The sequence below is a fragment of the Lithobates pipiens genome, unplaced genomic scaffold (assembly GCF_037356315.1).
Source record: "Lithobates pipiens isolate NorthernLeopardFrog02 unplaced genomic scaffold, aLitPip1_a1.2 Scaffold_18, whole genome shotgun sequence".
NCBI lineage: Eukaryota > Metazoa > Chordata > Amphibia > Anura > Ranidae > Lithobates > Lithobates pipiens.
The window spans coordinates 67,627,671-67,652,281 of NW_027507758.1; the positions used below are offsets into that span (position 1 = coordinate 67,627,671).

Sequence of the window (24,611 nt, forward strand, 5' to 3'; positions counted from 1 at the left end):
CTTGTTGGAAGATAAATCTCCGTCCCAGTTTCAGGTCTTTTGCAGACTCCAACAGGTTTTCATCCAGAATGGTCCTGTATTTGGCTGCATCCATCTTCCCCTCAATTTTAACCATCTTCCCTGTCCCTGCTGAAGAAAAGCAGGCCCAAACCATGATGCTGCCACCACCATGTTTGACAGTGGGGATGGTGTGTTGAGGGTGATGAGCTGTGTTGCTTTTACGCCAAACATATCGTTTTGCATTGTGGGTAAAAAGTTCGATTTTGGTTTCATCTGACCAGAGCACCTTCTTCCACATGTTTGGTGTGTCTCCCAGGTGGCTTGTGGCAAACTTTAGACGAAACTTTTTATGGATATCTTTGATAAATGGCTTTCTTCTTGCCACTCTTCCACAAAGGCCAGATTTGTGCAGTGTACGACTGATTGTTGTCCTATGGACAGACTCTCCCATCTCAGCTGTAGTTCTCTGCAGTTCATCCAGAGTGATCATGGGCCTCTTGGCGGCATCTCTGATCAGTCTTCTCCTTGTCTGAGCTGAAAGTTTAGAGGGACGGCCAGGTCTTGGTAGATTTGCAGTGGTCTGATACTCCTTCCATTTGAAAATGATCGCTTGCACAGTGCTCCTTAGGATGTTTAAAGCTTGGGAAATCTTTTTGTATCCAAACCCGGCTTTAAACTTCTCCACAACAGTATTACGGACCTGCCTGGTGTGTTCCTTGGTCTTCATGATGCTCTCTGCGCTTTCAACAGAACCCTGAGACTATCACAGAGCAGGTGCATTTATACAGAGACTTGATTACACACAGGTGGATCCTCGCTGAACTTCTGGAGTGAGTTTGCTGCACTGAAAGTAAAGGGGCCGAATAATTTTGCACGCACCACTTTTCAGTTTTTTATTTGCTAAAAAAGTTTAAATCATCCAATAGATTTCGTTCCACTTCACAATTGTGTCCCACTTGTTGGTGATTCTTCACAAAAAATTTAAATTTTATATCTTTATGTTTGAAGCCTGAAATGTGGCAAAAGGTTGAAAAGTTCAAGGGGGCCAAATACTTTCGCAAGGCACTGTATGATCTGTTAAATCAATGGGTTTAGTTCCACTTTAAAGGGGTGTAAACCCTTCTATGCTTTAAGGTGAAAAAAACTTCTGACACTGACCAGCCCCACGGCGGAGATGCGCTCTACCACTCTGTGTAGGAAAAACACAGAGGGGGGAAACACTGCGCTAAACCAAAAACAAAGAAACCCAAATGTTGGGTGTGTGCACCCAATCTGTGAGTGATCACAACAAAGCTGCTAATGCACAAACAAACAAAGTTGAGCAAAAATGAAAATATATAAAGTGCAGAGCTAAGGTAGTGATATACCAAAAATACAAACAATGATGTGAATATACCTAAAAAAATAAATCAATAATAGCAGTGACTAAAAGACCAAAAATAAATGTCAATTCCTTTCAGTCCACTCTTATTAGTGTGGGTAAATATTAATGTGAATATGCACTAGAAGTGAAGTTAAATGGTAGAAATTACTGAAAGTCCACAAATAAATATCAACTCGTTTCAGTCCACTCTTAAAAGATCAAATCTTCTGAGATCCACAAGCCCATTAGGTCTTGAATCAGACTGCTAGGACTAACATACACGTGGATGGGTACTCTTACCATGGATGTTGGACACATCTACCATACGGCACTGTGTCATGCGAGCTTAAAATGACTACCACAGCCACGGGTGACAGACGTCCTGCTCGATCATCTCCTCCACACCGATGGATGAGGTCTTTATCCACTGTCCTCAAAGACCCCCGGTTCCAACTTCATAGCTCCAGATGAATGGATAGCCCAGATTGGGAACTTGATCTTTAGGACAGCTCAACAAAGCCCAAACGGGAAAAAGAAAAAAACATGGAGGCGCTGCACAGCACACCTGAGTGCAGACACCGAGCCGGAAGAAGCAAGTTGCCATTTAACTTCACTTCTAGTGCATATTTACATTAATATTTACCCACACTAATAAGAGTGGACTAAAAGGAGTTGACATTTGTTTGAGGTCTTTTAGTCACTGCTATTATTGATTTATTTTTTATGTATATTCACATCATTGTTTATATTTTTGGTATATCACTACCTTAGTGCTGCACTTTATATATTTTCATTTCAGCTCTACCTTTCTGCCTGTTGTCTCGGCTCTTGATTGGATAGATTGATAGCAGCGACGCTGCCATTGGCTCCCACTGCTGTCAATCAAATCCAATGACGCAGGTTCTGGGGGACAGGGCCAGGTCCAGCATTCTGTGTCGATGTACGCAAAAGCCGGATTCGGGAGCACGCCCGCACTGTAACCCCCAGGGAGAGTGCTTCTCCTAGGGAGTTTCCCGATGCGGGGAGGAACCGATGGCACCGCCGGGAGCACCTAGAAGTGGTGGATCGGGGCCACTCTGTGCAAAACAAACTGCAAAGTGGAGGTGTGACATGTTTGTTATTTAAAAAAATAATAAAAAAAACACAAGGGTTTACAGCCCATTTAAGGATTTAATATTATATTGACAATTTTCAACTTGAGCTTTCTTTTTAGGAAACAGTTACATGGGTGGGTTTAGTTTTTCTTTCACTGAAACTATAAATCCCTTTTACATTGGCAGTGAGTTGTAAGCCACTTGCCCCTGACGTACGTTCTTTTAAAGTTGTGCAGTTGATCCATTCAGAGGTGGCACTTCCTTCTGAATTGTAGCAGGCAACACGGAAACTGTAGGTGGTGAAGGGTTGGAGTTGCGTAACATTGCAGGCTTCCTCTGTTCCGGAGTATATAACTTGCAGTGGACCATGGATACACATATTTCCAACCATACCAGTGGTGGGGGGACAGATCATCTGAAGGTGGACTTCATACCTATCAGCAGTAAATAAATACAAATATTTCAAAATTCAATGAACTTTGTTAAAAACAAGAAATTAAAACATGAAAAAATATGTCCTCTCCACCTTTTTTATGTAAGCTGAGTTTTCAGGATATCCTTATGAATGGTAAGGGAGGGAATACATAAAAATCACCCTGGTGATACACAAAAATCTAACTCCATTTGGCACAACTTGTTATATGAAGATCCACAATCAATGTCTAGTAAAGGGGTCATTTAGAGCAGTGGTCATCAACTCCTGTCCTCAGGGCCCACTAATAGGCCAGGTTTGCAAGATAACGGAAATACATCACAGGTGATATCATTTACTGCTCAGTGATTGCCATATTCTTGTCTGCATCTCCCCAAGGTAATACATAAAACCTGGCCTGTTAGTGGGCCCTGAGGACAGGGTTGATGACCACTGATTTAGAAGTCATAGTCACTAACTAGCACAAACAATAAATCTATGTGTGTTGGTTCTTGTCCTCGAGTAGTCTGAGTTGTATTTAGATATCATGTTGCTTCAGGCACACCATAATTGTGGTGTTTTGGATAAGCTCCACCCCCATGTAATTATTTTGGCAAACACACTACTAGAATGAGCAACTAGAGACAGTAAGAGATCTGCTTTATATGCAGGTTTAGACCAGGGGTTTCCAAACTTACTGTCCTTTAGACTTTAGAGGGGCTAGACTGTGGTCATTGGGAGTAGAAATTGTTATGGTGTCAGTGGAAGGAATAGTGACCCATTGGCTGGCGTCAGTGGGAGAAATAGTGCCCCATCATTGGTGTCAGTGGGCAGAATAGATCCCCACTGTTGGCAGTGGCACCAGCCAGTTCACGGAGCAGCTGCTGCGGACCCTTCTACCCCGTGCATCTTTCTCCTCTCATTTTGTGGTTGAACGTGCCCATAGGATCCCCACAGTCAGAGGTCCACAAGGTGCCCCCCCTCGCACATTTATTTTCAAACTACTGAATTTTCGGGATTGGGACCTTATCCTGAGAGAGGCCAGAGGGGTGGGGGATCTGAAGTATGAGAATGCTAAACTTTTAATCTTCCCAGACTATTTCATTGAAACGCAGTGCCAGAGGAAATCATTTGACCACGTGAGATCCTGCCTTTGCGCCAAAAATCCGAAGTACAGCATGCTGTTCCCCGCCAGACTTCGGGTTCAAGATGGTGAGCGGGTGAGATTTTTTACTTCACCGGAAGAGGCGTATTCCTGGATCGGAAATCTTTGACCAACAGTATTGCCTTCCAATTTTTATTTTCTGGTGATTTGTATATGCTGGAATACAATGAGCCTACTGGTCCCCCCTCCCTTCTTTCCCTTCGCCCCTCCCATCTCCCCCTCCTGCTTCCCTGAACCATCCCCCCCCCTTCTTTTCTTTTCCATTAACACTTTTCGTTTTAAGCTCCTTATTCCTAATTCCAAACCCAATAACGTACTGATATTATAAATGGAGATGCTATACTGTTTTAAATTGTGAGAACCTGTTTACTGTCTAGGTCAGGGATATTCAATTAGTGGACCTCCAGCTGTTGCAGAACTACAAGTCCCATGAGGCATAGCAAGACTCTGACACCCACAAGCATGACACCCAGAGGCAGAGGCATGATGGGACTTGTAGTTTTGCAACAGCTTGAGGTCCGCTAATTGCATATCCCTGGTCTAGGTAAATGTTTGTCAGTTGCGACTGAACTGTTCTTCCTGTTGTCTCCTTGCGACCTTATGCACAAAATGTTATCCATGTACTGTGTCATTGTAACTTTAATACTTTCAAATAAAAATCTATTTTACTGTTAAAAAAAAAAATATTGGGAAACTGCAGGCACAATAAATCTTGACTGAAGACTCTTTCTCCATTCACATATTGCATGAGTGGGTGCCTGAATGATAAATCACCCAACCCCAGTGCTGGGTTCACCAAATCCAGGTACCCCAAACCATATACTTACTGAAAATATAATATATACTTGGTGTAAGTATATTACTTCCTTTATATTGTTTCATAATCTAGCAAACAGTGAATGCTCAGATAGCAAGGAATTAGTTATTGTGTCTTAACCACTTAAGGACCGCCTCCTGCACATATACGTCGGCAGAATGGCACGGCTGGGCACAAGTATGTACCTGTACGTTGCTTTTTAAGTGCCCAGCCGTGACCGTGGTCGCAGGACCAGCGGACCTGATCTCCGCTGGTGTCCCGTGATCGGGTCACAGAGCTGAAGAACGAGGAGAGGTCTGTGTAAACAAACCTCCCCGTGCTTCCTACTGTGTCTGTCATCAATTGTCTGTTCCCTTTTATAGGGAAAGACGATCAGTGACATCACATGCCAGGCCACGCCCCCTACAATAAAAAAAACACACCGTCATACATAACACCTACACTGCCCCCTAGTGGTAAACTCCTTCACTGCCAGTGTCATTTACACAGGAATCAATGCATTTAAAAGCACTGATTGCTGTATAAATGACAATGGTCCCAAAAATGTGTCAAAAATGTCCAATGTGTCCGCCATATTGTCGCAGTCACAATAAAAATCGCTGATTGCCGCCATTACTAGTAAAAAAAAAATATTAATAAAAATGCTATAAAACTATCCCCTATTTTGTAAACGCTATAACTTTTGCGCAAACCAATCAATAATCGCTAATTGCGATTTTTTTTTACCAAAAATATGTAGAAGAATACGTATCTGCCAAAACTGAGGAAAATTTTTTTTATATATATATTTTTGGGGGATATTTATTATAGTAAAAAGTAAAAAATATTGCATTTTTTTCAAAATTGTCGCTCTATTTTTGTTTATAGCGCAAAAAAGAAAAAACACAGAGATGATCAAATACCACCAAAAGAAATCTCTATTTGTGGGGAAAAAAAGGACACCAATTTTGTTTGGAAGCCACGTCGCATGACCACGCAATTGTCAGTTAAAGCGACGCAGTGCCAAATCGCAAAAATGGGCTTAGGCTGCAAATTGGTCCAGGGCTTAAGTGGTTAAAGCAGTTAAAGAAAAGACAACAAAACTGGTGCCGCACCCCTATTATAACAATTCACTAGTGATACTGTCTCTTTAAATTATAAACATTAACCAAAACTAAAAATCCCCCTGAGGAACCAACGTGACCTGTGGCGTAACACATAGAGGAGGAACTAGCTGACGTCATGGCACGTTGTGAACCAGAAGAATTGTTTGGTTTTGAAGATTGAACAGTTTTAAAAAGATTATGCACTATGCATAGTTTCTTTTCATGGTGGCTTGATTGAGAGGAGGTGAAGTGGAGGAGAGGAGATAAGTGCCTGAAGGTGCCCATACCATTGGAACAACTATACCTCCAGCAGTGGGAAAAAGCTGCATAGTGACCATTCATTGGTCATATCCCCCAGGTGAGGGCACATCTGGTGGAGGAAAGTCACAATTGTATGGTGTTGATGTGTTACACAAGGGAATGGTAATCTGTGGAAGATCACGACTATAAATTCATACTCAGCTGATGAATATATAACATAGACTTTAGACCTTCTTTTTTTTTTTGATGGACTCCATAACACATTTAAAAGCAGCTGATGTTTTTGCAACATAATAGAAGGACTTTAATTTTTAGATTTTTGTACTCATGTTTCAAATTATTCAAATTTTATGTCACAATATCTAACAATATTTTCAGTTTTGGATAATGTTTATGATTTAAAGAGACAGTATCACTAGTGAATTGTTATAATAGGCATGCAGCAGCAGCTTCGTCTTGGTTTAACTCTCGACTCGGTTTAAAAACAAAATACTGTTCAAGGGGGTTATTCACAAAAGGAAAATCCACTTTGCACTGCAAGTGCACTTGAAAGTAAAATCTCTGTAGATCCGAGGGGGACATGCAAGGAAAATAAAAAACAGCATTTTGGCTTGCACATGATTGGATGATAAAATCAGCAGCTTCCACTCATTTCAGATCTACCCCTAAGATCGAGCGACTGCACTTTCAAGTGCACTTGCAGTGCAAAGTGGATTTTTCTTTCGTAAATAACCCCCTAAGTGTCACTAAACCCACATTACAAAAAACTTTCAATACATGGTGTAATTAATGCTGTTCATACTCACTCAATGTCAATGTGAGATTAATTTTCTGTATTCTGCAAAAAACCTGGCTGACCCTGCTGCTCTCTATCTCCCCCTTCTGTCGATGCCCTCAATTCAGCTAGGGGTTTTGCAGAGCAGTGTTGGCAGCTCTGCACATGCTCAGTTTTCATTGAGTTTCTATATTCAGCATTTCCTCCCTATCACATCTGAGCAGTCCATGTGACTATAGAGTCACACATGTGGGTGTATACACAGTGGTAAATGACAGCCCACTCCCTCCCTCCTCCATACCCACTAACTAGGAGTATAGATATTACATGTAAATTGATGGAGGCTTCACCTCCCTCCTATTCTAAGACACAGGCTGGAGGGGTGTGACACAGCCTGTGACTGGCAGAAATCCGCACTCCATGTTATTGCCAAAAAATAATAATATTTAATTTAAATATATATTTGTATGACAATTTAAAACAGTTTATTGATATGAATTATACATTTTTTCTCTGTATTCCAAATACTTTTTTTTTTTTTTTGAACATGTGACCAGCAGCAGAGGACAGAAAGGTCCTCCTGCTTATGTTTCCCTGAAGACAGGCTGGGAAAGAGCTGGGTCGTGTGACAGCTTTTTATTAAAATAATTACAGTGCCATCATCCACATGCAGATATAGAAGGGACAATGTAAAACAAACAGTGTGTGTTTATATCACTTTACCTTTTAGTCCCTTCTATTGCTCTCATCCTCCAAATCTCTGCTGTGATCGAACAGTCTGTTTAATTCTTTGTGGTCAAAATGTATGGAGGAACATAGCCACCCTCTCTTGCTCCCAAGATGGACTATGGGATGTGTAGTGTGCATAGAACAGTGCATATGACTGCAACTAACATGCACTGCTCATTCAAAACAAATGGAAGTGAAGTGGAAAAGGAGAGGTTCAAGAACTCCTTGGCAATTAAAAAAAAAAAAACAATTCTGAGATTATAATTCTACAATATAATTACGCTACTACTGCTGTAAATGTAATCTATCTTCTTACTTTTCAATTTGTCATTATCCACAGGATTCCAGAAGGCAGCCAGTGACCACTGATGATTTTGGGCATCTGAAGCCCGTTCCTATCTTCTCCCAGGATTCCGAGCAGCTGGCGCAGTGTGTTGTTTACAGGTAGCCATAACAACGGAGCAAGGAAATCCGCTGGTGCCGCAATCAACCATAGGTGTGCGCACAGGGTGTGCTAAGTGTGCCTGGGCACATCCTAATCACCCTGTGCGGTACCAAATACCCCTGCTTCCCGTCTCCCTCTTGCCGTACTGCCAGCTTCCTTCCTCTTCATTTAGGAGTCGGGAAGGGGCTGGTAAATATTTCATTAACCGGCCTTCCTTTTCTGAATGAACACAGTGAGTGATCTGTACCGATCGCTTCTGTCTTCATTCTTATCTGAAGCATGATAAACTATGTTTACTGCAGGCTGCAAAGAAAGGGACTTGGGAATCTCTGTCCTCAGTTTCTTTCTCTATCTCAAAAGTGAGACATCAGAGGTCTGTTTAGACCCCTGATATTTCACCAAAGCCCCATAACGGGGCTCCTAAAAAAAATTGTAAAAATTAATAAAAAAGAATATTGTAAAAATTTAAGAAAATAATAAAAATGAAAAATTACTGACACCATTCACTGCCCTACTAACACCAATCTTTTCTCTACTGACACCGTCCACTGCTCTGCTGATATGCAATAGGCTGCGCACACCAATGCAACCAACCAGGGCCGTCTTTAAGGCAGGGCAAAAGGGGCAGCTGCCCTGGGCCCTGTCATTGTTGTGGGGCCCAAAACAGCTGCCTCATACTTGCCAACTATCCAGGTTTAGATTCCCTTGTCCCTTGAAGTTTTATTCCTGTGCTTTGTCCCAATATCTTAGTGTGCAGTGCTGGTACTAATGCTGCCCAGCTCTGCCCTATTGTTGTATACAGATGACTCACCTGCAGATACTATGTTTACATGTAAATAACCGGCATTCGTATGTAAATAGCGGCGACAATACTAAGTAAATAGCTGCGGCCGGCGGCATTTATATGCAAATAAAGGCGGCATTCCTATGTATATCATTCTCCCCTGCTGTGGGGAGGTGATGTGCTGTAACCTCTAGCAACTAATCAGTGAGCTGTAATGTGTGCTGTAACCTCTAGCAACTGGTCAGTAAGCAGTAATGATATGCTGTAACTGCTGGCAACCAATCTCAATTGCTGCCTGATCTGATACAGAAAACAGATTTTAAGTCTAGCTGCTATTTATTGTATGTCTCAGAGTAGGTGGAGAGGGAAATTGCATGGGGGGGCCCCAAAAAATTTTTTTTGCCCAGGGTCCAATCTATATTAAAGACGGCCCTGCAACCAACACAGAACTTCCTGTCTCGAAATACCGCAAGATTTCACTGTTAGCTGTCCCTAGGACTTCTGGGATAGATAACGCCAATATCCCAGGAGTCCTAGGGAATTGCCTAATGATGAAATTGACTTGCATGGGTTCATGAGCTGCAGCTGCCTATGGAGTAGGGTTCAGAATGCAGAATTATAGATGGTCTATGATATGTAGGAATACACAAAGTGTTCAAAGACGCTCATTCTTAATACTGTGGAAGTGGAACTTTCCTTCCTTTCCCGCCCTCCCTCTCCCCCCTCCCCCCGGGTATATAGTGCTGTCCTCCCCTTCTCCTTTGCACTCCTGACTCTACTCTAGTTTGCTACTAATGGTAGTTTTCCTTCTGGGTGCTTAGATAACAACGTGTCATACTACTACTGCTTGGAATATGTTTCATATGGGTGTTCTATGTATGTATGGTCGATGAGATTGTACCACTGCTTTTATATGTTTGTTTTGAAACTTAAATAAACTTTATGTTAAAAATTATTAAAAAAATTATGAAATCGCCTAGGCAGCCGGGACAGGAAGTGCAGACTGCACAGATTAAAATCGGGTATTTAGCAATAAAAAAAATAAAAAAATGATTGCCATTACATACTGTTCTGCGGGTGGGCATTGTCTTGCAAGGATCATGAAAAAATGCTTGGAACTCCGCTTTAAGTAGTGGATGTGTGTGGATTATTTTTTTGGAGAACAAAGATATTGCTTAGTGTCCTTTTAACTTTATTGTAATTTTTTTTACATGCTAAAAGTAAAGGAAAGTCATTCTTTGGGGGACGTGACTTGCTGTCTATTTCACCGAAAAATGAACTTGAAATTAAATGACTCAAAACGAAGACAAATGTTCATGACCAAACCTGCCTTTAGAATGTACAGATCCTGTCATACCTCTCATGGGCAAACAGCAGGAAGTGATTAAAAACGCATTGCCAGCGGTTCATTCATAAGGAGCTTGATCGAAATATGACATTTAGTTCATTAATTATAAGATATTCCTAAATGTCACAGAAATTAAACACTTACTGTTGAATAATGCCATTTGGTGACCGCGGCTGGCTCCACCGCAGTGATGCTGCCCTTGAAGCTTTGTGTGTTATGAGCGGAGGGCGCTGATGAGAGGGCGGAGCTGAATGAGTGGTGAGTTGAGCGATGGGTCCTTTACTACAACAAGCCAGACAGGTGCAGGCCTCAACACCAACCGAGTAGTTGCTGAAGGGGTTTAGGCCGTACATCACTTGCACGTTTGATGTTCCTTCAGAGAGCTGTAAGCATATATAAATATAATTATATAATAAGAACATGCAGCAATTGTAGCCTGTCCATTTATGTAAAGATGAACTCCAGGCAGGAATAAAAAACACACATAAATGCAGATTTATATTTATCAATACATCATTAAATTATTTTTATTTTAGTATCTAAATAGCCTCTTGCAGTAATTGCAGCAGAGCTCAAAGTGGAAGAAGGAGAAGCCGCACAGATAATCCTTCCAGAGGTAGCAGGCGTGGAAAGAATTATACCCTCTGAAGCTCCTACTGAATACGTCCTATTTAAGTGAATAGGGACGTTCTACAAGCACCACTCCCCAGGCATGTACTGGCCATCGGGACTACCCCGTTTGGGCCGATGGCTCAGTGGGCCGGTTTCAGTGACAGCCAGTGGCGTCGCTAGGGGGTGGCTTTTGGGGCTATAGCCCTGAGTCCCAGGGGTCCCCAACCACAGGGCCACAGTCCACTACCAAACCGTGGCCTCTCTGCAGCCATGCGGTGAGCAGCACTGGAGAGGCGGGTGGGTGAGAGAGAGAGCAGTGAGATGACATCTCTCACCACTCGCCCTGCATCACGACTGTTACGCCCTCACTGTGCAGCCACGGGCAGCAGAGAGATTACATCATCTCTCACTGCCAGCCCCTCCCTCTGGTGACCCTGATGTAAGGAGCGGCTCTCTGGGGCCCTGATGTAACTGGGTGGGCTCTTTGGGGACCCTGATGTAAGTTGTGAGGTTCTTTGGGGACCCTGATGTTAGGGGGAGGCTCTCCGGGACCCTGATGTAAAGAGGGGCTCTCTGGGGACCCTGATGTAAGGGGGGGGGCTCCCTGGGGACCCTGATGTAAGGAGGAGGCTCTCTGGGGACCCTAATGTAAGTAGGGGACTCTCTAGGGACCCTGATGCAAGGCTGAGGCTCTCTGGGGACTCTGATGTAAGGTGGGGCTCTCTGGGGACCCTGATGTAAGGGGAGGCTCTCTAGGAGCCCTGATGTAAGGGAGAGGCTCTCTGGAGACCCTGATGTAAGGGGGGGGGGGGCTCTCTGGGGCCACTGAAAAAAAAAAAAGTTTATACTTACAGTGAAAAGTTTTTACTTATTTTTTTTGCCCAATTACGTATAGGTTATATACTGTTTTCGTGCGTGTTTGCTAAATTAAAGTTGGATGAAGTCCAGGGCCAAATTTTTGTCCCAGTCCAGCTCTGCCTTTCTCCACTTGTGGCACGCTAGTATTGGGTTCAAAGGGTTAAAGCTAACATTGAGGAGACAATACGCCTTCTCACCGGCTAGCAAATGCTCTTTGCCTAGTGTTCAGCTTTCATTTATTAACCACGCATCTACTAAAAAATAAGTTTTCATCTTTATACTGTAAATATATTTAACAAATCTTTCAGCAAATCATTCAAAAAATAAATATAAGAAAATAAATGTAAATAACCCACAAGTGGATCTCCTGAGAAAGTCTTCCTTTGAAATGCATGGGAAGGAAAAGGTGACACCGTAAAATCTTGTAGTCCTATGTCTATGATCAATACCTGGCTTTGCTGCTCAACAGCCTATACTCCCCCTTCCCATACCTTCAAATTGACCACCCTATAATCAATGAGCGTGTAGACGAGAACTGTTGAGGGTCTGATCTGCCCATGTATGTTACTCTTGGCAGTTGGTTGTTGGCGCTCGGCGCAAGGCAAGTAATTTGCGCCCCCTAACCTGTGGACTTTTAGATACCCCCTTCTTGGATACCCCTACCCTGATCACACGCCCAGGTTCTCTCCACACTGATCACATCCCCAGATTCTCTCCACACTGATCACACCCCCAGATCCCCCTCCCTCCACTATGATCACACCCCTAGACCCCCATCCCTTCACTTTGATTGCACCCGCAGATACCCCCACCAGATCCCTCCACTCTGATCACACCCCAAGGTTCCCCACCAGATCCCTCCACTCTGATCACACCCCAAGGTTCCCCACCAGATCCCTCCACTCTGATGGCACCCCAAGGTTCCCCACCAGATCACACCTCCAGATGCCCCCCCATCCTTCCAATCTGATCATACCTCCAGATCCCCCCAGATACCTGCACTCTGATCACACCTCCAGATACCTCCACCAGATCCCTCCCCTCTGATCCCACACCCAGATCCCCATCCCTCCACTCTGATCACACCTCAAGATCTCCCCCCATATCCCTCCACTCTGATCACACCTCCAGATCCCACCAGATTCGTATACTTTGATTACACACCCAGATCCCCACATCCCTCCACTCTGATCACACTTCCAGATCCCCCCTCCCGATCACACACACAATCCTCCCACATCTCACAGGTCCTGCAGCACCAGGCACAGGAGGGTTAGCTGTGGCCCACGCAGGCAGGCAAATATCTACAGCAGGCTCCTCCACCCTGACCTCCTCCTCTGCTGGCACCTCTGGCCTGACCAGCGTGGCCATCAGTGCCCTCACTGCCTACACACACTTGGGATCAGGATCTGCACATGGCTCTGCCCTCTACATGCTTGGATCCATTCTCCCTGATTTCTTGGTGACAGCAACTAAACAGCAGGTAAACTAAAACCTTCATGCTGTGCCCTCTCTCCTACCAGGCACAGGGTGGAGGTTTTAGTTTGCCTGCTGGGGGAGACAGGTATTTCAAAAATCCAAATCGCCAGCAAGTGGCTGGGCATTTGGTTTTTATTGCCCCCCCCCCCACATGCTGCCGCCCTTAGGCGGCTGCTTGGGCTGCCTTATGGTGGCGGCAACCTTGTCCCTCCAAACGTTGTGCCCGAGTGGATCGCACTAGCTGCCCACGCTATGCCACTGACTCTTGGTTCCCACTACATCTACTAGTAGCTTGTTCTAAGGGTCCACTCCTATTTAGCATGCAGTCCAGACATTATGCACTTTTCCCCAGGTAACAGGCTACATTTATGTCTTAAGTAAGTACATGGAATGATAAGCACTTACCACTGTGTCCATGCCTTTATCATTTCTGGAGAACAGCCGGTACAAGGTCACTATACCGTTGGCTTTAGTTGGAGGGGTTATATTTGCCACAGCAGATGTAGCAGACACTGCATGGAATATAGGGCTGGATAATCCTTCTGGGGCAGCTGGGTTGGTTCGGCAGCGGGTCCAGGGGCTGGAGGTTTTTCCTGCAGAATTTACTGCCTGCACCTACAATAATGAATGGAAGATACAAGAAAATCAGAACACTTACTTACAGAAGAGCTTACCAATAGAGCCAGTATAACAAATGTAGGAAACCCACACTTTATAAATGAATGCCTGCCTATTGTCTCTACAAATGAATTGACAGTGTATCTCAAGTGTATTCATCATGAATATATTTATAATAATTATGTACATCTCAAAATAACAGCAGTGATAAAGTACACAGACCTGTGTTAAGCCGCGTACACACGATCAGACTTTCTGACGGTAAATGTGCGATCGGAGCTTGTTGTTGAAAATTCTGACTGTGTATAGGCTTCATCGGACAGTTTCCATCAGAATTTCCGTTGCACAAAATTTGAGATCTGCTTCTCCAATTTTCTAACAACAAAATCTGTTCACGTAAATTCCGATCGTGTGTACACAACTCTGACGCACAAAGTTCCACGCATGCTCGGAATCAAGCAGAAACGCGGCACTGGCTATTGAACTTAACTTTTATCGGCTCGTCGTACGTGTTGTACGTCACCGCATTCTTGATGATCAGAATTTCCAACAACATTGTGTGACCGTGTGTATGAAAGACAAGTTTGAGCCAACATCTGTCTGAAAAAATCCCATGGATTTTGTTGTCGGAATGTCCGATCGTGTATACGCAGCATTAGTCTGTTTCCTTGTTGAGGTCCGTGAATCCAAAGCCCAGGCTGAACATGACACCTTGACTTCTGTTCAAGTCAAGATGAACCCCACCCCCTCCTAGTGCAAAGCCCCACCACCATCAACCATTTTCCAGAATTACAGTAGACAGTACTTAGAGCCAGTAGGGAGCAGGGCCTAATATTGCATTAAACCAGTTGTATATCTGGGGCTCCAAGGGGGCTCCACAGGGAAGCAAGGCACACAGGTAAGCCCCCTGCACTTATTTTAGGTCAGTTCAGGTTTGTTTTAAAGAGGAACCCCATGAATAAAAGAATTACCCTTACAGTGGGGCTATTCCCATACAGGAACGGTAAAATACTTATTTTTATTTAGGGGAATATAAAAAAAATACGTACTTATTCCTTGCTCCTGCGTGATTACTTCCAGCTGCATGGTCAGTGTTCTAAATGCTGCCTCTCTTGGCTCATCCATCTGTTACAGGATCTATAATGTCATCATGTACAATGCAGGACCAGCAGTCCTGCATTTTAAGTGAAAACGCAGAGGGCACCCACCCACAGAAACCGGGATATCAGAAGAGAAGAGAAGACAACTTCCTGCTGATAGAGCGAGGGATAAGGTAAGTACTGCTGCCTTTTCTGCTCTGCCTAGACAAAACCAAGTTTTTAACCCTTTGTAGTACCGGAGAGCCCCACTGTAAGCCCTTGTACACACGGTCGGAGAATCCGTCGGAATGTGTCCTATCGGACCGTGTCGTCGGATAAGCATCGGACTGATTCCGTCGGAATATCTGTCGGACCCAAATTTCCAACATGTTGGAAATATTTCCCGACCAACTGGGCTGATCGAACATACTCCGATCATGTGTAGAGAATTTTGATCGGACCAAGTGCCACGCATGCTCAGATCAAATTCCTACATCAAAGCTATTGGCTACTAGCTTGAATGTAGTCCCATCGTAACGAAATTACGTCATCACATTCTGAAAGATCGGATTTTTTCGCCAACTTTGTCCGACCGTGTGTATGCAACAGTTTCGGACAAGATCCGATGGACAAAATCCGACGGGCAAAATCCGACGGATTTGGTTGTGGAAATCTCAGACCGTGTGTACAGGGGCTAAGGGTCTTTTTGTACTCACTATTCAGCTTTAAAGGAGAAGTCCAGCCAAAGCTCGTTTAGCTGTACTTCTCCTATGGATCATTGCAGTGCATTTTGTTTTGCACTCCTGTTACCCGTTTTTAGCAGAGAGTGGACTGAAATCTGCTCTCTGCTGATGTCACCAATGTCAGTCCAGGCACCGCGTCATCCCGACCACGGAGTCTGGATCCGCCAGGTGCCTGGCACAACACTCCAATGAGCGAGGAGGGAGAAGAACAGAGATTTGTGACTGACAGTCTGTAGCTCTCTGGTCACGGAGCTCTCAGTATAGAGGCTCCGGGGGACAGATGCAGAATCAGAGCGATGCTGGATCCACCTAGGTAAGTATGAATGGGGGAAAAAAAATCCTTTACTTCTCTTTTAAAGATTTGTCTATCTGTCTATCTATCTTTCATTAAAAAATAGCTCCCAGCAATCCTGCTAACACATTGTACTTACACATCTGTGTATTGAGCTCCTTGTCACTCTGCAATAATTTAACTATACTTTCTCAAGGTGAACGATCAATTTAGGTGGCAAATTTCAGAATTGAGCACATCTTTGTTTCCTCGCTGCAGGTTCAATAATTGATTTATACCATTGGTGATCAGTAAAGCCCACCGCACAGAAGACGACTCTATGTTTACTGCGTTAAAACCAACAACTTTCCTACTTACACAGGAAGAAGAGATGGGAACATCCTTTTATTTTGAGATTAACAGCCCTTCTTCCCAATATAGATTACAGTGCCTTGAAAAAGCATTCATACTCCTTGAAATTTTTTATATTTTGTCATGTTACAACTAAAAATGTAAATGTATTTGATTGGGATTTTATGTGATATAGCAACACAAAATGGCACATAATTGTGAAGTGGAAGGAAAATGATAAATGGTTTTCAAAATGTTTTACAAATAAATATGTGAAAAGTGTGGGGTGCATTTATATTCAGCCCCCCTGGGTCAATACTTTGTAGAACCACCATTCACTGCAATTACAGTCTTTTTGGTTATGTCTCTATCAGCTTTGCACATCTAGAGAGTAAAATTCTTGCGCAATCTTTCATTGCAAAATAGCTCAAGCTCTGTCAGATCAGAATCAGAAATTTCCAAGTCTTGCCACAGACTCACAATTGGATTTAGGTCTGGACTTTGACTGGGCCATTCTAACACATGAATATGCTATGAACTAAACCATTCCATTGTAGCTCTGGTTGTATTTTTAGGGTCGTTGTCCTGCTAGAAGGTGAACCTCTGCCCCGGTCTCAAGTATTTTGCAGACTCTAACAGGTTTTCTTCTAAGATTGCCCTGTATTTGACTCCATCCATCTTCCCATCAACTCTGACCAGCTTCCCTGTCCTTGCTAAAGTAAAGCATCCCCACAACATGATGCTGCCACCACCATGTTTCACGGTGGGGATGGTGTGTTCAGTGTGATGTGTAGTGTTAGTTTTCTGCCACACATAGCATTGTGCTTTTAGGCCAAAAAGTTAAATTTTGGTCTAATCTGACCAGAGCACCTTCTTCCACATGGCTTCTTGCAAACTGCAAATGGGACTTCTAAGGCTACTCCCAGACTGGGCGTTGTGGGCGTCGGCGGTCATTTTAGCAGCACTATTTGGCCGATAGCGGGGCGGTTTTAACCCCCACTAGCGTCCGAAAAAGCGCTGCCGCATTGTGAATACACCTCTCCTATAGCGTTGCAAAGATGCGGCTTGCAGGACTTTTTTGACCTTCCTGCAAGCATTCCGCTCCCGAGGACTTTCACACTGGAGACACAGGAGAGGCACTTTACAGGCGCTGTACAGGTGCTATTTTTAGCGCTGTACTGCCTATAAAGCACCTCTGTGTGAAAGTAGCTTTATGGCTTTCTTTCATCAATGGCTTTCTTCTTGCCACTCTTCCATAAAGACCAGATTTATGGAGTGCACAAATAAGGCCCCATACACACTATTAGATTTTCTGCAGATTTATTGTATTCAAATTGAAACTCTTAACGTTTGACCTCATATATGGTTTTGGTAAATCTGAATACAAAAATCTTCAGAAAATCTAATAGTGTGTATGGGGTCTAATAGTTGTCCTGTGGACAGATTCTCAAATACAAAGAACAGCTATATTTACACAGAGATTACATTACACACAGGTGGCTTCTATTTACTGATTAGGTGACTTCTGAAGGCAATTGGTTCCAATAGATTTTAGTTAGGGCTGTCAGAGTAAAGGGGGTTGAAATGCATGCCACACGTTTCACATGTTTATTTCTTTCAAGGCACTGTATAAAAAAAAGAAGTGTAATCTTAATGATTGCATATAGGAATTAGAAGCCTTTTTCAAAAAGTAAACAGCATCCAACCATACTATACAGCCACATTACCAGGAAGACTTTTCTCTTTTTTTCCCTGCAGTGATTTTTCAAGGATTTTCTGCCTGTCTGAATTCTGTCTGAATATTGTGTGGTGTGTAAACACATTCGTAGATAATTTGTAGGTACAGGCATGCTCCAGCCATGTTCAGATATCTACATTAACATGAATGCTCGGGTAAAGCTCCATTCACAGTTGTGCGACTTGGACATCAAAGTTGCATGACAAGTCATTCCATTCATATATGCACAACTTGAAGTTGCAGCAACTTCAAAGTAGTTAATGCACTATTTTGGTCTGACTTTCATCCAACTTGAGGGCCAAAGACATCAATGTTAACCCTCAGAAGTTGCATGAGAAGAAGTCGTACCTGAATGTTTTACAATGCAACTTGTGTACAACAGTTGTCCATTATGACTGGTCAAATCCAAAGTCATATCCAAGTTGCACCCATGCAAAGTTGCATCAAAGTTGCACAACTTTGGAGTGTGAGGCCTCTTTCACACTTGTAAGACTGTGGATCCGATGTGGCCTTGCGACTTGAAGTCAAACTTCAATGAACAGGGATCAGACTTTGATCCCCGAAAATACCAGGCACTGAATCTTTAGAGGGAACTCCACGCACAATGTAAAAAAACTGGCATGGGTTCCTCCTCCAAGAGCATACCAGGCCCTTCGGTCTGGTATGGGTTTTAAGGGGAACTCCCTGGCTGAAAAAACTGCATGGTGGTCCCTCCCAAAATCCATACCAGACCCTTATCCGAGCACACAGCCCGGCAGGTCAGGAAAGGGGATGGGGACGAGCGAGCTCACTCGGCGAGCTCACTCGGTGGTGGCAGAAGACCGGGCCAACGCTAGTAAAAGAGCTGGAAGAAGAAAGCGGAGGCCAGGCAAGAAGAACCCAAGAGGGGGACAAAACCCCCGAAGAGCGGGTCAAGCCCCGAAGTCGGAAGAAGACCCCCGGACATCGAAGAAAGCCGGGCTCCTCCGCTAGTAAAAGAGCTAGCAGAAGATAGCGGAGGAGCCCGGTGAGAAGACCCCCCAAGACGGAAGAAGAGAAGACCACCGGAGCTGTCCAATAAATTAATTTAAAAACTTGTGTTGTGTTTTTTTATTTACACTTTTTTTCCCCAGGTGAATGGGTAGGGAAGAGGCCCTTGTCTTCATCAACATGGGGACTAGGTGCTTTGGGGTGGTGCTTCCCCAAAGCAGCCCCCCATGTTGAGGGCACGTGGCCTGGTACGGCTCAGGAGGGGGGGGCACTTGCTCGCCCCCACTCCCTTTTCTGACTGGCTGGGCTGCGTGCTCGGTTAAGGGTCTGATATGGACCTTGGGGGGACCTCCATGCCGTTTTTTTCAGCGTAGGGGCTTCCCCTTTAAGTTCATACCAGGTGACGGGGCTCGCAAGGTATCAACCTCGCCGATGGAGGTGGCGTCATTGACTTCCTTCGCTAGCCCCGTCTACCTGGAGCCGCGTTCAAAATGAACGGACCTTTCTCCATGTGTGGGCAAGTCTGTTCATTTCAAAAGTCCAGCGGACTCCCCCCATAGTCCGGCTGATTGTCCGCCGGACCTAGCCCGCCGGAAAAGTCCGGTCGTGTGTGGGCAGGTGCGCTCGTTCGGAAAGTCCGGCGGACCTCAGCTGAAAAGAACGGCGGTTTGTCTGCTGGACTAAGTCCGCCGGATAGTCCGATCGTGTGTACACGGCATTACTGGCACCTGGAAATAGCAGGTTTCCATGAACCAGCCAGATCCACAGAAAAACTGCTCCAGGTAGTAAAAATGGTTTGAATGGATCATATTAAGTTTATCTTCTCACGGGGGGTGTGGCCGGATGTGAATGGGAGTGAGGACGTGTGAGGAGTGAGAACATGGAGCTGCTCTCCCGCTCCCCACCCTGCCTATCGTGAGTTCTTCGCTCCGCTTTGATCCTGTGTGCCCCGGGCTGCCTGGCGTTGCTCGGAGGCTCCCCTGTGCACTGCATTTCTTTGTGGCTTTCATGCTCCTGTGTTTGGGCGGAGATCGTTTACCTGAACTAAAGTGCTCGCGGCCGCCGGAGCTCGGAGTACGGGGCCGCTGTTGCTGACGAGCGGTTGGTGGAGCAGGGGCCGAGAATCTCGCTGAAGATCTCGCGAGACTTCGAGCGGTTCCCGGGCTCTCGTGGTACCGCTGTGCCTGCCGGCCGGTTTGAATTAGGCGCGGACTCGTGCGGACTCGTGCGGCGTGTTGTGCGCCCCAGGAGCTGTGCGGCGGGCTGGGCAAGTGAGAGGGGATACCTGTAAAGAGCTCCCTCTCCCCCTCTTGCCCGCTGGTTACTATCTCCCTCCTACTTACCTGCCAAATAAGGAAGCTGAGATGAGCGACAATTGAATGTAACTGCACCAACTGCTTAACCTCAGGGGGAAGATCTGGATGTCCTGTATACTCTTCCTATGGTTTCATGGACTATGCACCAGCAACTGAGATAAGTGTCTTTCCTTCTTCTGGTCTCTAACAAATATTGATGTAAATTATTGACCTGGTTTGCCCTATTCTGAATATACATGGTGAACACACTGTGGATACATGCATATGTATACAAATATAAATAACCCATTATAGGGCGGCGAGTCTCGTGCTATTGAGTCATTTGCTGAGGCTGGAGCTAGGAGTTAACCAGCATTGTCCCCCTTGATAAGCAGTGTTATCTATACTAGGAGAGACACCACATTATTGTTGCCCTCCTCCCTCTCCCCCCCCCCCCCTTTTTTTTTTTTTTTCTCCCCCCCTCTCTTCCCTGTGGGATTTAACTATTGTTGTATTATCTCGATTAGTTGATAAGCAGAAGCCGCTAGTCTGTAAGGGGGGCTCTTACGTGGCTACTTAATCCAATTATGTCGAGAAAAAGATCCCCCGAGGAACAAATACCCGCAGAGGGTCAACAAATTACTCGTGCCGCCAAGGATAAAACTAATCAAATGGCGGCAGCATCAGCAGCGGCAAAATTGGAGCGCTACGCCCACTCAGGCCCAGTCTCACCCAGCAATTCAAGTACTCAGCGGGGTGATCTACATAATAAAGATACTAAGAGCTCATCTGCTGATAGAAGGAGCCAAGGCCAGTCTTTGGCCAACCCCATCTTTCCAGCTGCTAAATTGGGGGGCAATAAGGGAGGGGGGGGAGGAAAATTATCAATAGCAACAATAAATTCGGAAACAACGCTAAGTAGCTCCCATACACCGATGCCGAGTAATGCAGATGAGGAACCCACATTAAGAGACATTTTGAACGCAATTAAGGAATGCAAAAACTCGATATCCAATTTTGATGAACAGCTAAAATATATAAAGGAGGAACTACTGTCCATGAGACAGGAGTTGAATAGGACTATACTAAGAACTACCGAGCTTGAGGAACGCATGGGTGCAATGGAGGATGAATTGAGGCCTATGAGGCTGGAAATTGATTCATTTAAAAAAGCAGCTGCTGCACAAGCGGACAAACTCGACGAGATGGAGAATAGGAATCGAAGAAATAATATCAGGGTGCTAGGCCTCCCTGAACATTGCGAGGGGACCAATCTAACAGGTTTTCTGGAGGGGTGGTTCCGAGAACTTTTCGGGGCGGAAACATTTACCCCGATATTCGCAATAGAACGGGCACATCGTACCCCGGGAAAAACCCGTCATATGGGGGAGCGCCCTAGGCCTATAATGCTTAAAATTCTTAATTACCAGGATAAAGTGTCTCTACTGCGAGAGGCTAGATTGAGAGGAGACATTAGGTATAAGGGAGCTAGGGTGTCTTTGTATCCCGATTTCTCTCCTGACCTTCAGAAAAGAAGAGCTGAATTTATACCAGTTAAAAGGGAAATGGTTAAATACAAGTTAGAATATGCACTCCTCTATCCAGCCCGCTTAAGGGTGATTGCATTAGGAAAAACGCTTTTTTTCAATACACCACAGGAAGCATCCCAATGGTTAGATGCAAGTAAGAAAGATCTATAAATATATGTTACAGGGCAGTTGGGTGGTTTCTAAGGGATTCGGGGGTATAATTTTTTTGGGGGGGGGATAGGAATAAGGGGTAAGTTTGCTGAAAATTGTTACACTGGTATTATGCACAATATGAGTGGGGGGCAGGGATTGAGCAGTAAGGGCGTGTGGAGTACAAGTGGGTACTTGTAGTGGGGAAGAAAGGGTTCCCATGAGTGGGCGGGGAATCGGGGTGAGAGCACTGAGTAGGATTGGTATGTGTGAGTGGTGGGAGTGTTGCAAGAAGGTCACAATTGTACCCCTAGGGGGTAGCCCTATGGGGCGAGGGGGGGGGGAGAGGGAGTTTGGTAAAAAGGGAGGAGGGGGGCGGGAGAGGGAGGTTGGGGAAAGGGGAGGGGGGAGAGTTGAGGTGGGAAGGAGGGGAAAGGGAACAACAATAAAAATAACACAAGGACACATATATTTGGGTGGGAGAATTGGGAAGGGAGGGCGGGGTAAGGGAATGACAATAAAAGTAATACAAGGATATATAAATTTGGGTAAGGGAATGATAATAAAAATAATACAAAGATACACAAGTTTGGAGACGCACGGTTTAGGAGGGGATGGGAGAAAATGGTATGCACTATTTAGAGTTTATGTACGTAAGACTAAGGGGAAGGGAAGGGGAGGGGAGGGCTTTCCCCTTTCTTTTCTTCTCTCTCTTGGTACTGATATACTTATACACTTTTTTCACCGGTTCTTTTGTTATTCTCAAAACTGCCCAATTGTTAGGTTATTAAGTAGTGATGCAGGGGAAGAGAATTAGGATAGTATCATGGAATGTGCGGGGCCTGGGAGATCCGACCAAAAGAAAAGTGGTCTTGTCAGCTCTAGAGGGTAAAGGACCCGGATTACTATGCCTTCAGGAGACCCACTTAACGGGTGATACGATTCGGTGCCTACAAGGTCGGAAATTCCAGACCCAGTTTCACTCCATGTTCTCAACCTATGCAAGAGGGGTTAGCATCCTTGTTGACAGGGCGGTTCGTTTCTCTTGCTATAATAGCTGTATAGATGTAGAGGGTAGGTATATCTTTTTATACTGTCAAATTGAAAATAGTCCCTACGTGATAGCCAACATATATGTTCCTCCTCCATCTAAATTGGAGATTCTATACAAGCTATTAGCTTTTGTAATAGATAAACCTGATATTCCGGTGATAGCAGTAGGGGACTTTAATGAGGTCTTGGACAAATCTTTGGACAGATTTCCAACTGGAAAAACATCAACGGTGAAAGAGGAAACGAGGTTAGCTCGTTTCCTACTTGAAGCCGGCCTATGCGATGCATGGCGCACTCGGCACCCGGGGGAGCGACAATACTCTTGTTACTCCGCAACTTTCTCTACATTATCAAGACTCGACATGGCTTTGGTTAACAACAGTGCGATGCCACGAGTGGACGAGGTAGAATATGGCCCGAGAGGAGTCTCGGACCACTCCCCCCTAATAGTGACACTTTGTGTAGCTAAAAAACAATACTCTGGCCAATGGAAATTGGACCCCGTATGGTTGGAATTAATGAAGGATACGGATAGGGTGACAACTAGGTTAAAGGAGTTCATTGAGGTTAATAGGGGCACAGCATCAGTGGGGGCCATCTGGGACTCTTTAAAGGCCTTTTTAAGAGGTCTTTTTATTCAACAAATCGCCAGAAGTAGGGCCGAGATGAAAAAACAGGAAGAGGAAGCTACCAAGGCGGTATTAGAGACAGAAAGACAGTACATTATGAATCCGAATCCTACTACACAGAAGGCTTGGCTGGATAAACAGCAAGAATTTAAGATAACTATTAGGCATAAGATGGACAACAGACGTATACTGCAGAAGCAAGCAAATTTTGGGGAGGGAGAAAGAGTGGGGCGAATGCTGTCATTTTTGGTTAAAGTAAATACGTCACCGTCAGCGATAATATCAATTAGAACTTTAGAGGGAGGGATTACTTCTGAACCATCTACTATTAATAATATATTTTATCATTACTATAGTTCACTATATAAGTCCCAAGGAGGAAGTGAAGGGGGAGCTATGGCGGGCTTTTTGGGGAATTTGAATATGCCAACAATAATAGCAGAAGACTTAGTAGTTTTGGAGGCCCCAATTACTATCGAGGAACTCCAAAGAGCGGTGGCAGAGATGCCTAACTTAAAAGCACCAGGACCCGATGGTTTACCAATCGAGGTCTATAAGAGATATGGGGAGGTTTTGCTCCCACAACTATTGGAGACACTGAAGCAGTCCTTGCAGTGTGGAGAATTGCCTTCCTCGATGTTGGAAGCCACGATAGTGGTGATTCCTAAAGAGGATAAAGACCCAATGGACCCGGCCTCATATCGTCCGATCTCGCTTTTGGGATCGGATGTTAAAATATTAGCAAAAGTGCTCGCAACACGCCTAAAAAGAATTGTCCACAAGCTTATCCACCCTGACCAATCGGGTTTTATCCCGAATAGATCTACTAGTATCAATATCCGTAGACTGTTTTTGAATGCCCAGATTCCAGTAGATAATGGCGGCCCCAGAGCAGTCTTGACTCTGGATGCAGCCAAAGCATTCGACAGCCTTGAATGGGAATACTTATTTAAAGTGCT

The 24,611-nt window shown here is 44.6% G+C and overlaps 1 protein-coding gene across 1 annotated transcript in view; it reads right to left on the bottom strand.

Annotated features, from left to right (window-relative positions):
• The window catches only part of LOC143986676 (usherin-like), a 105,207-nt gene that overhangs the window by 61,247 nt on the left and 19,349 nt on the right, over positions 1-24,611 (bottom strand). The window contains exons 3-5 of the mRNA XM_077485083.1: positions 13,633-13,842; positions 10,423-10,661; positions 2,674-2,891 (exon numbers count right to left, since the gene is read on the bottom strand). Of these exons, the coding sequence (XP_077341209.1) occupies positions 2,674-2,891; positions 10,423-10,661; positions 13,633-13,842 (667 nt within the window). The remainder of the gene's footprint in view (positions 1-2,673; positions 2,892-10,422; positions 10,662-13,632; positions 13,843-24,611) is intronic.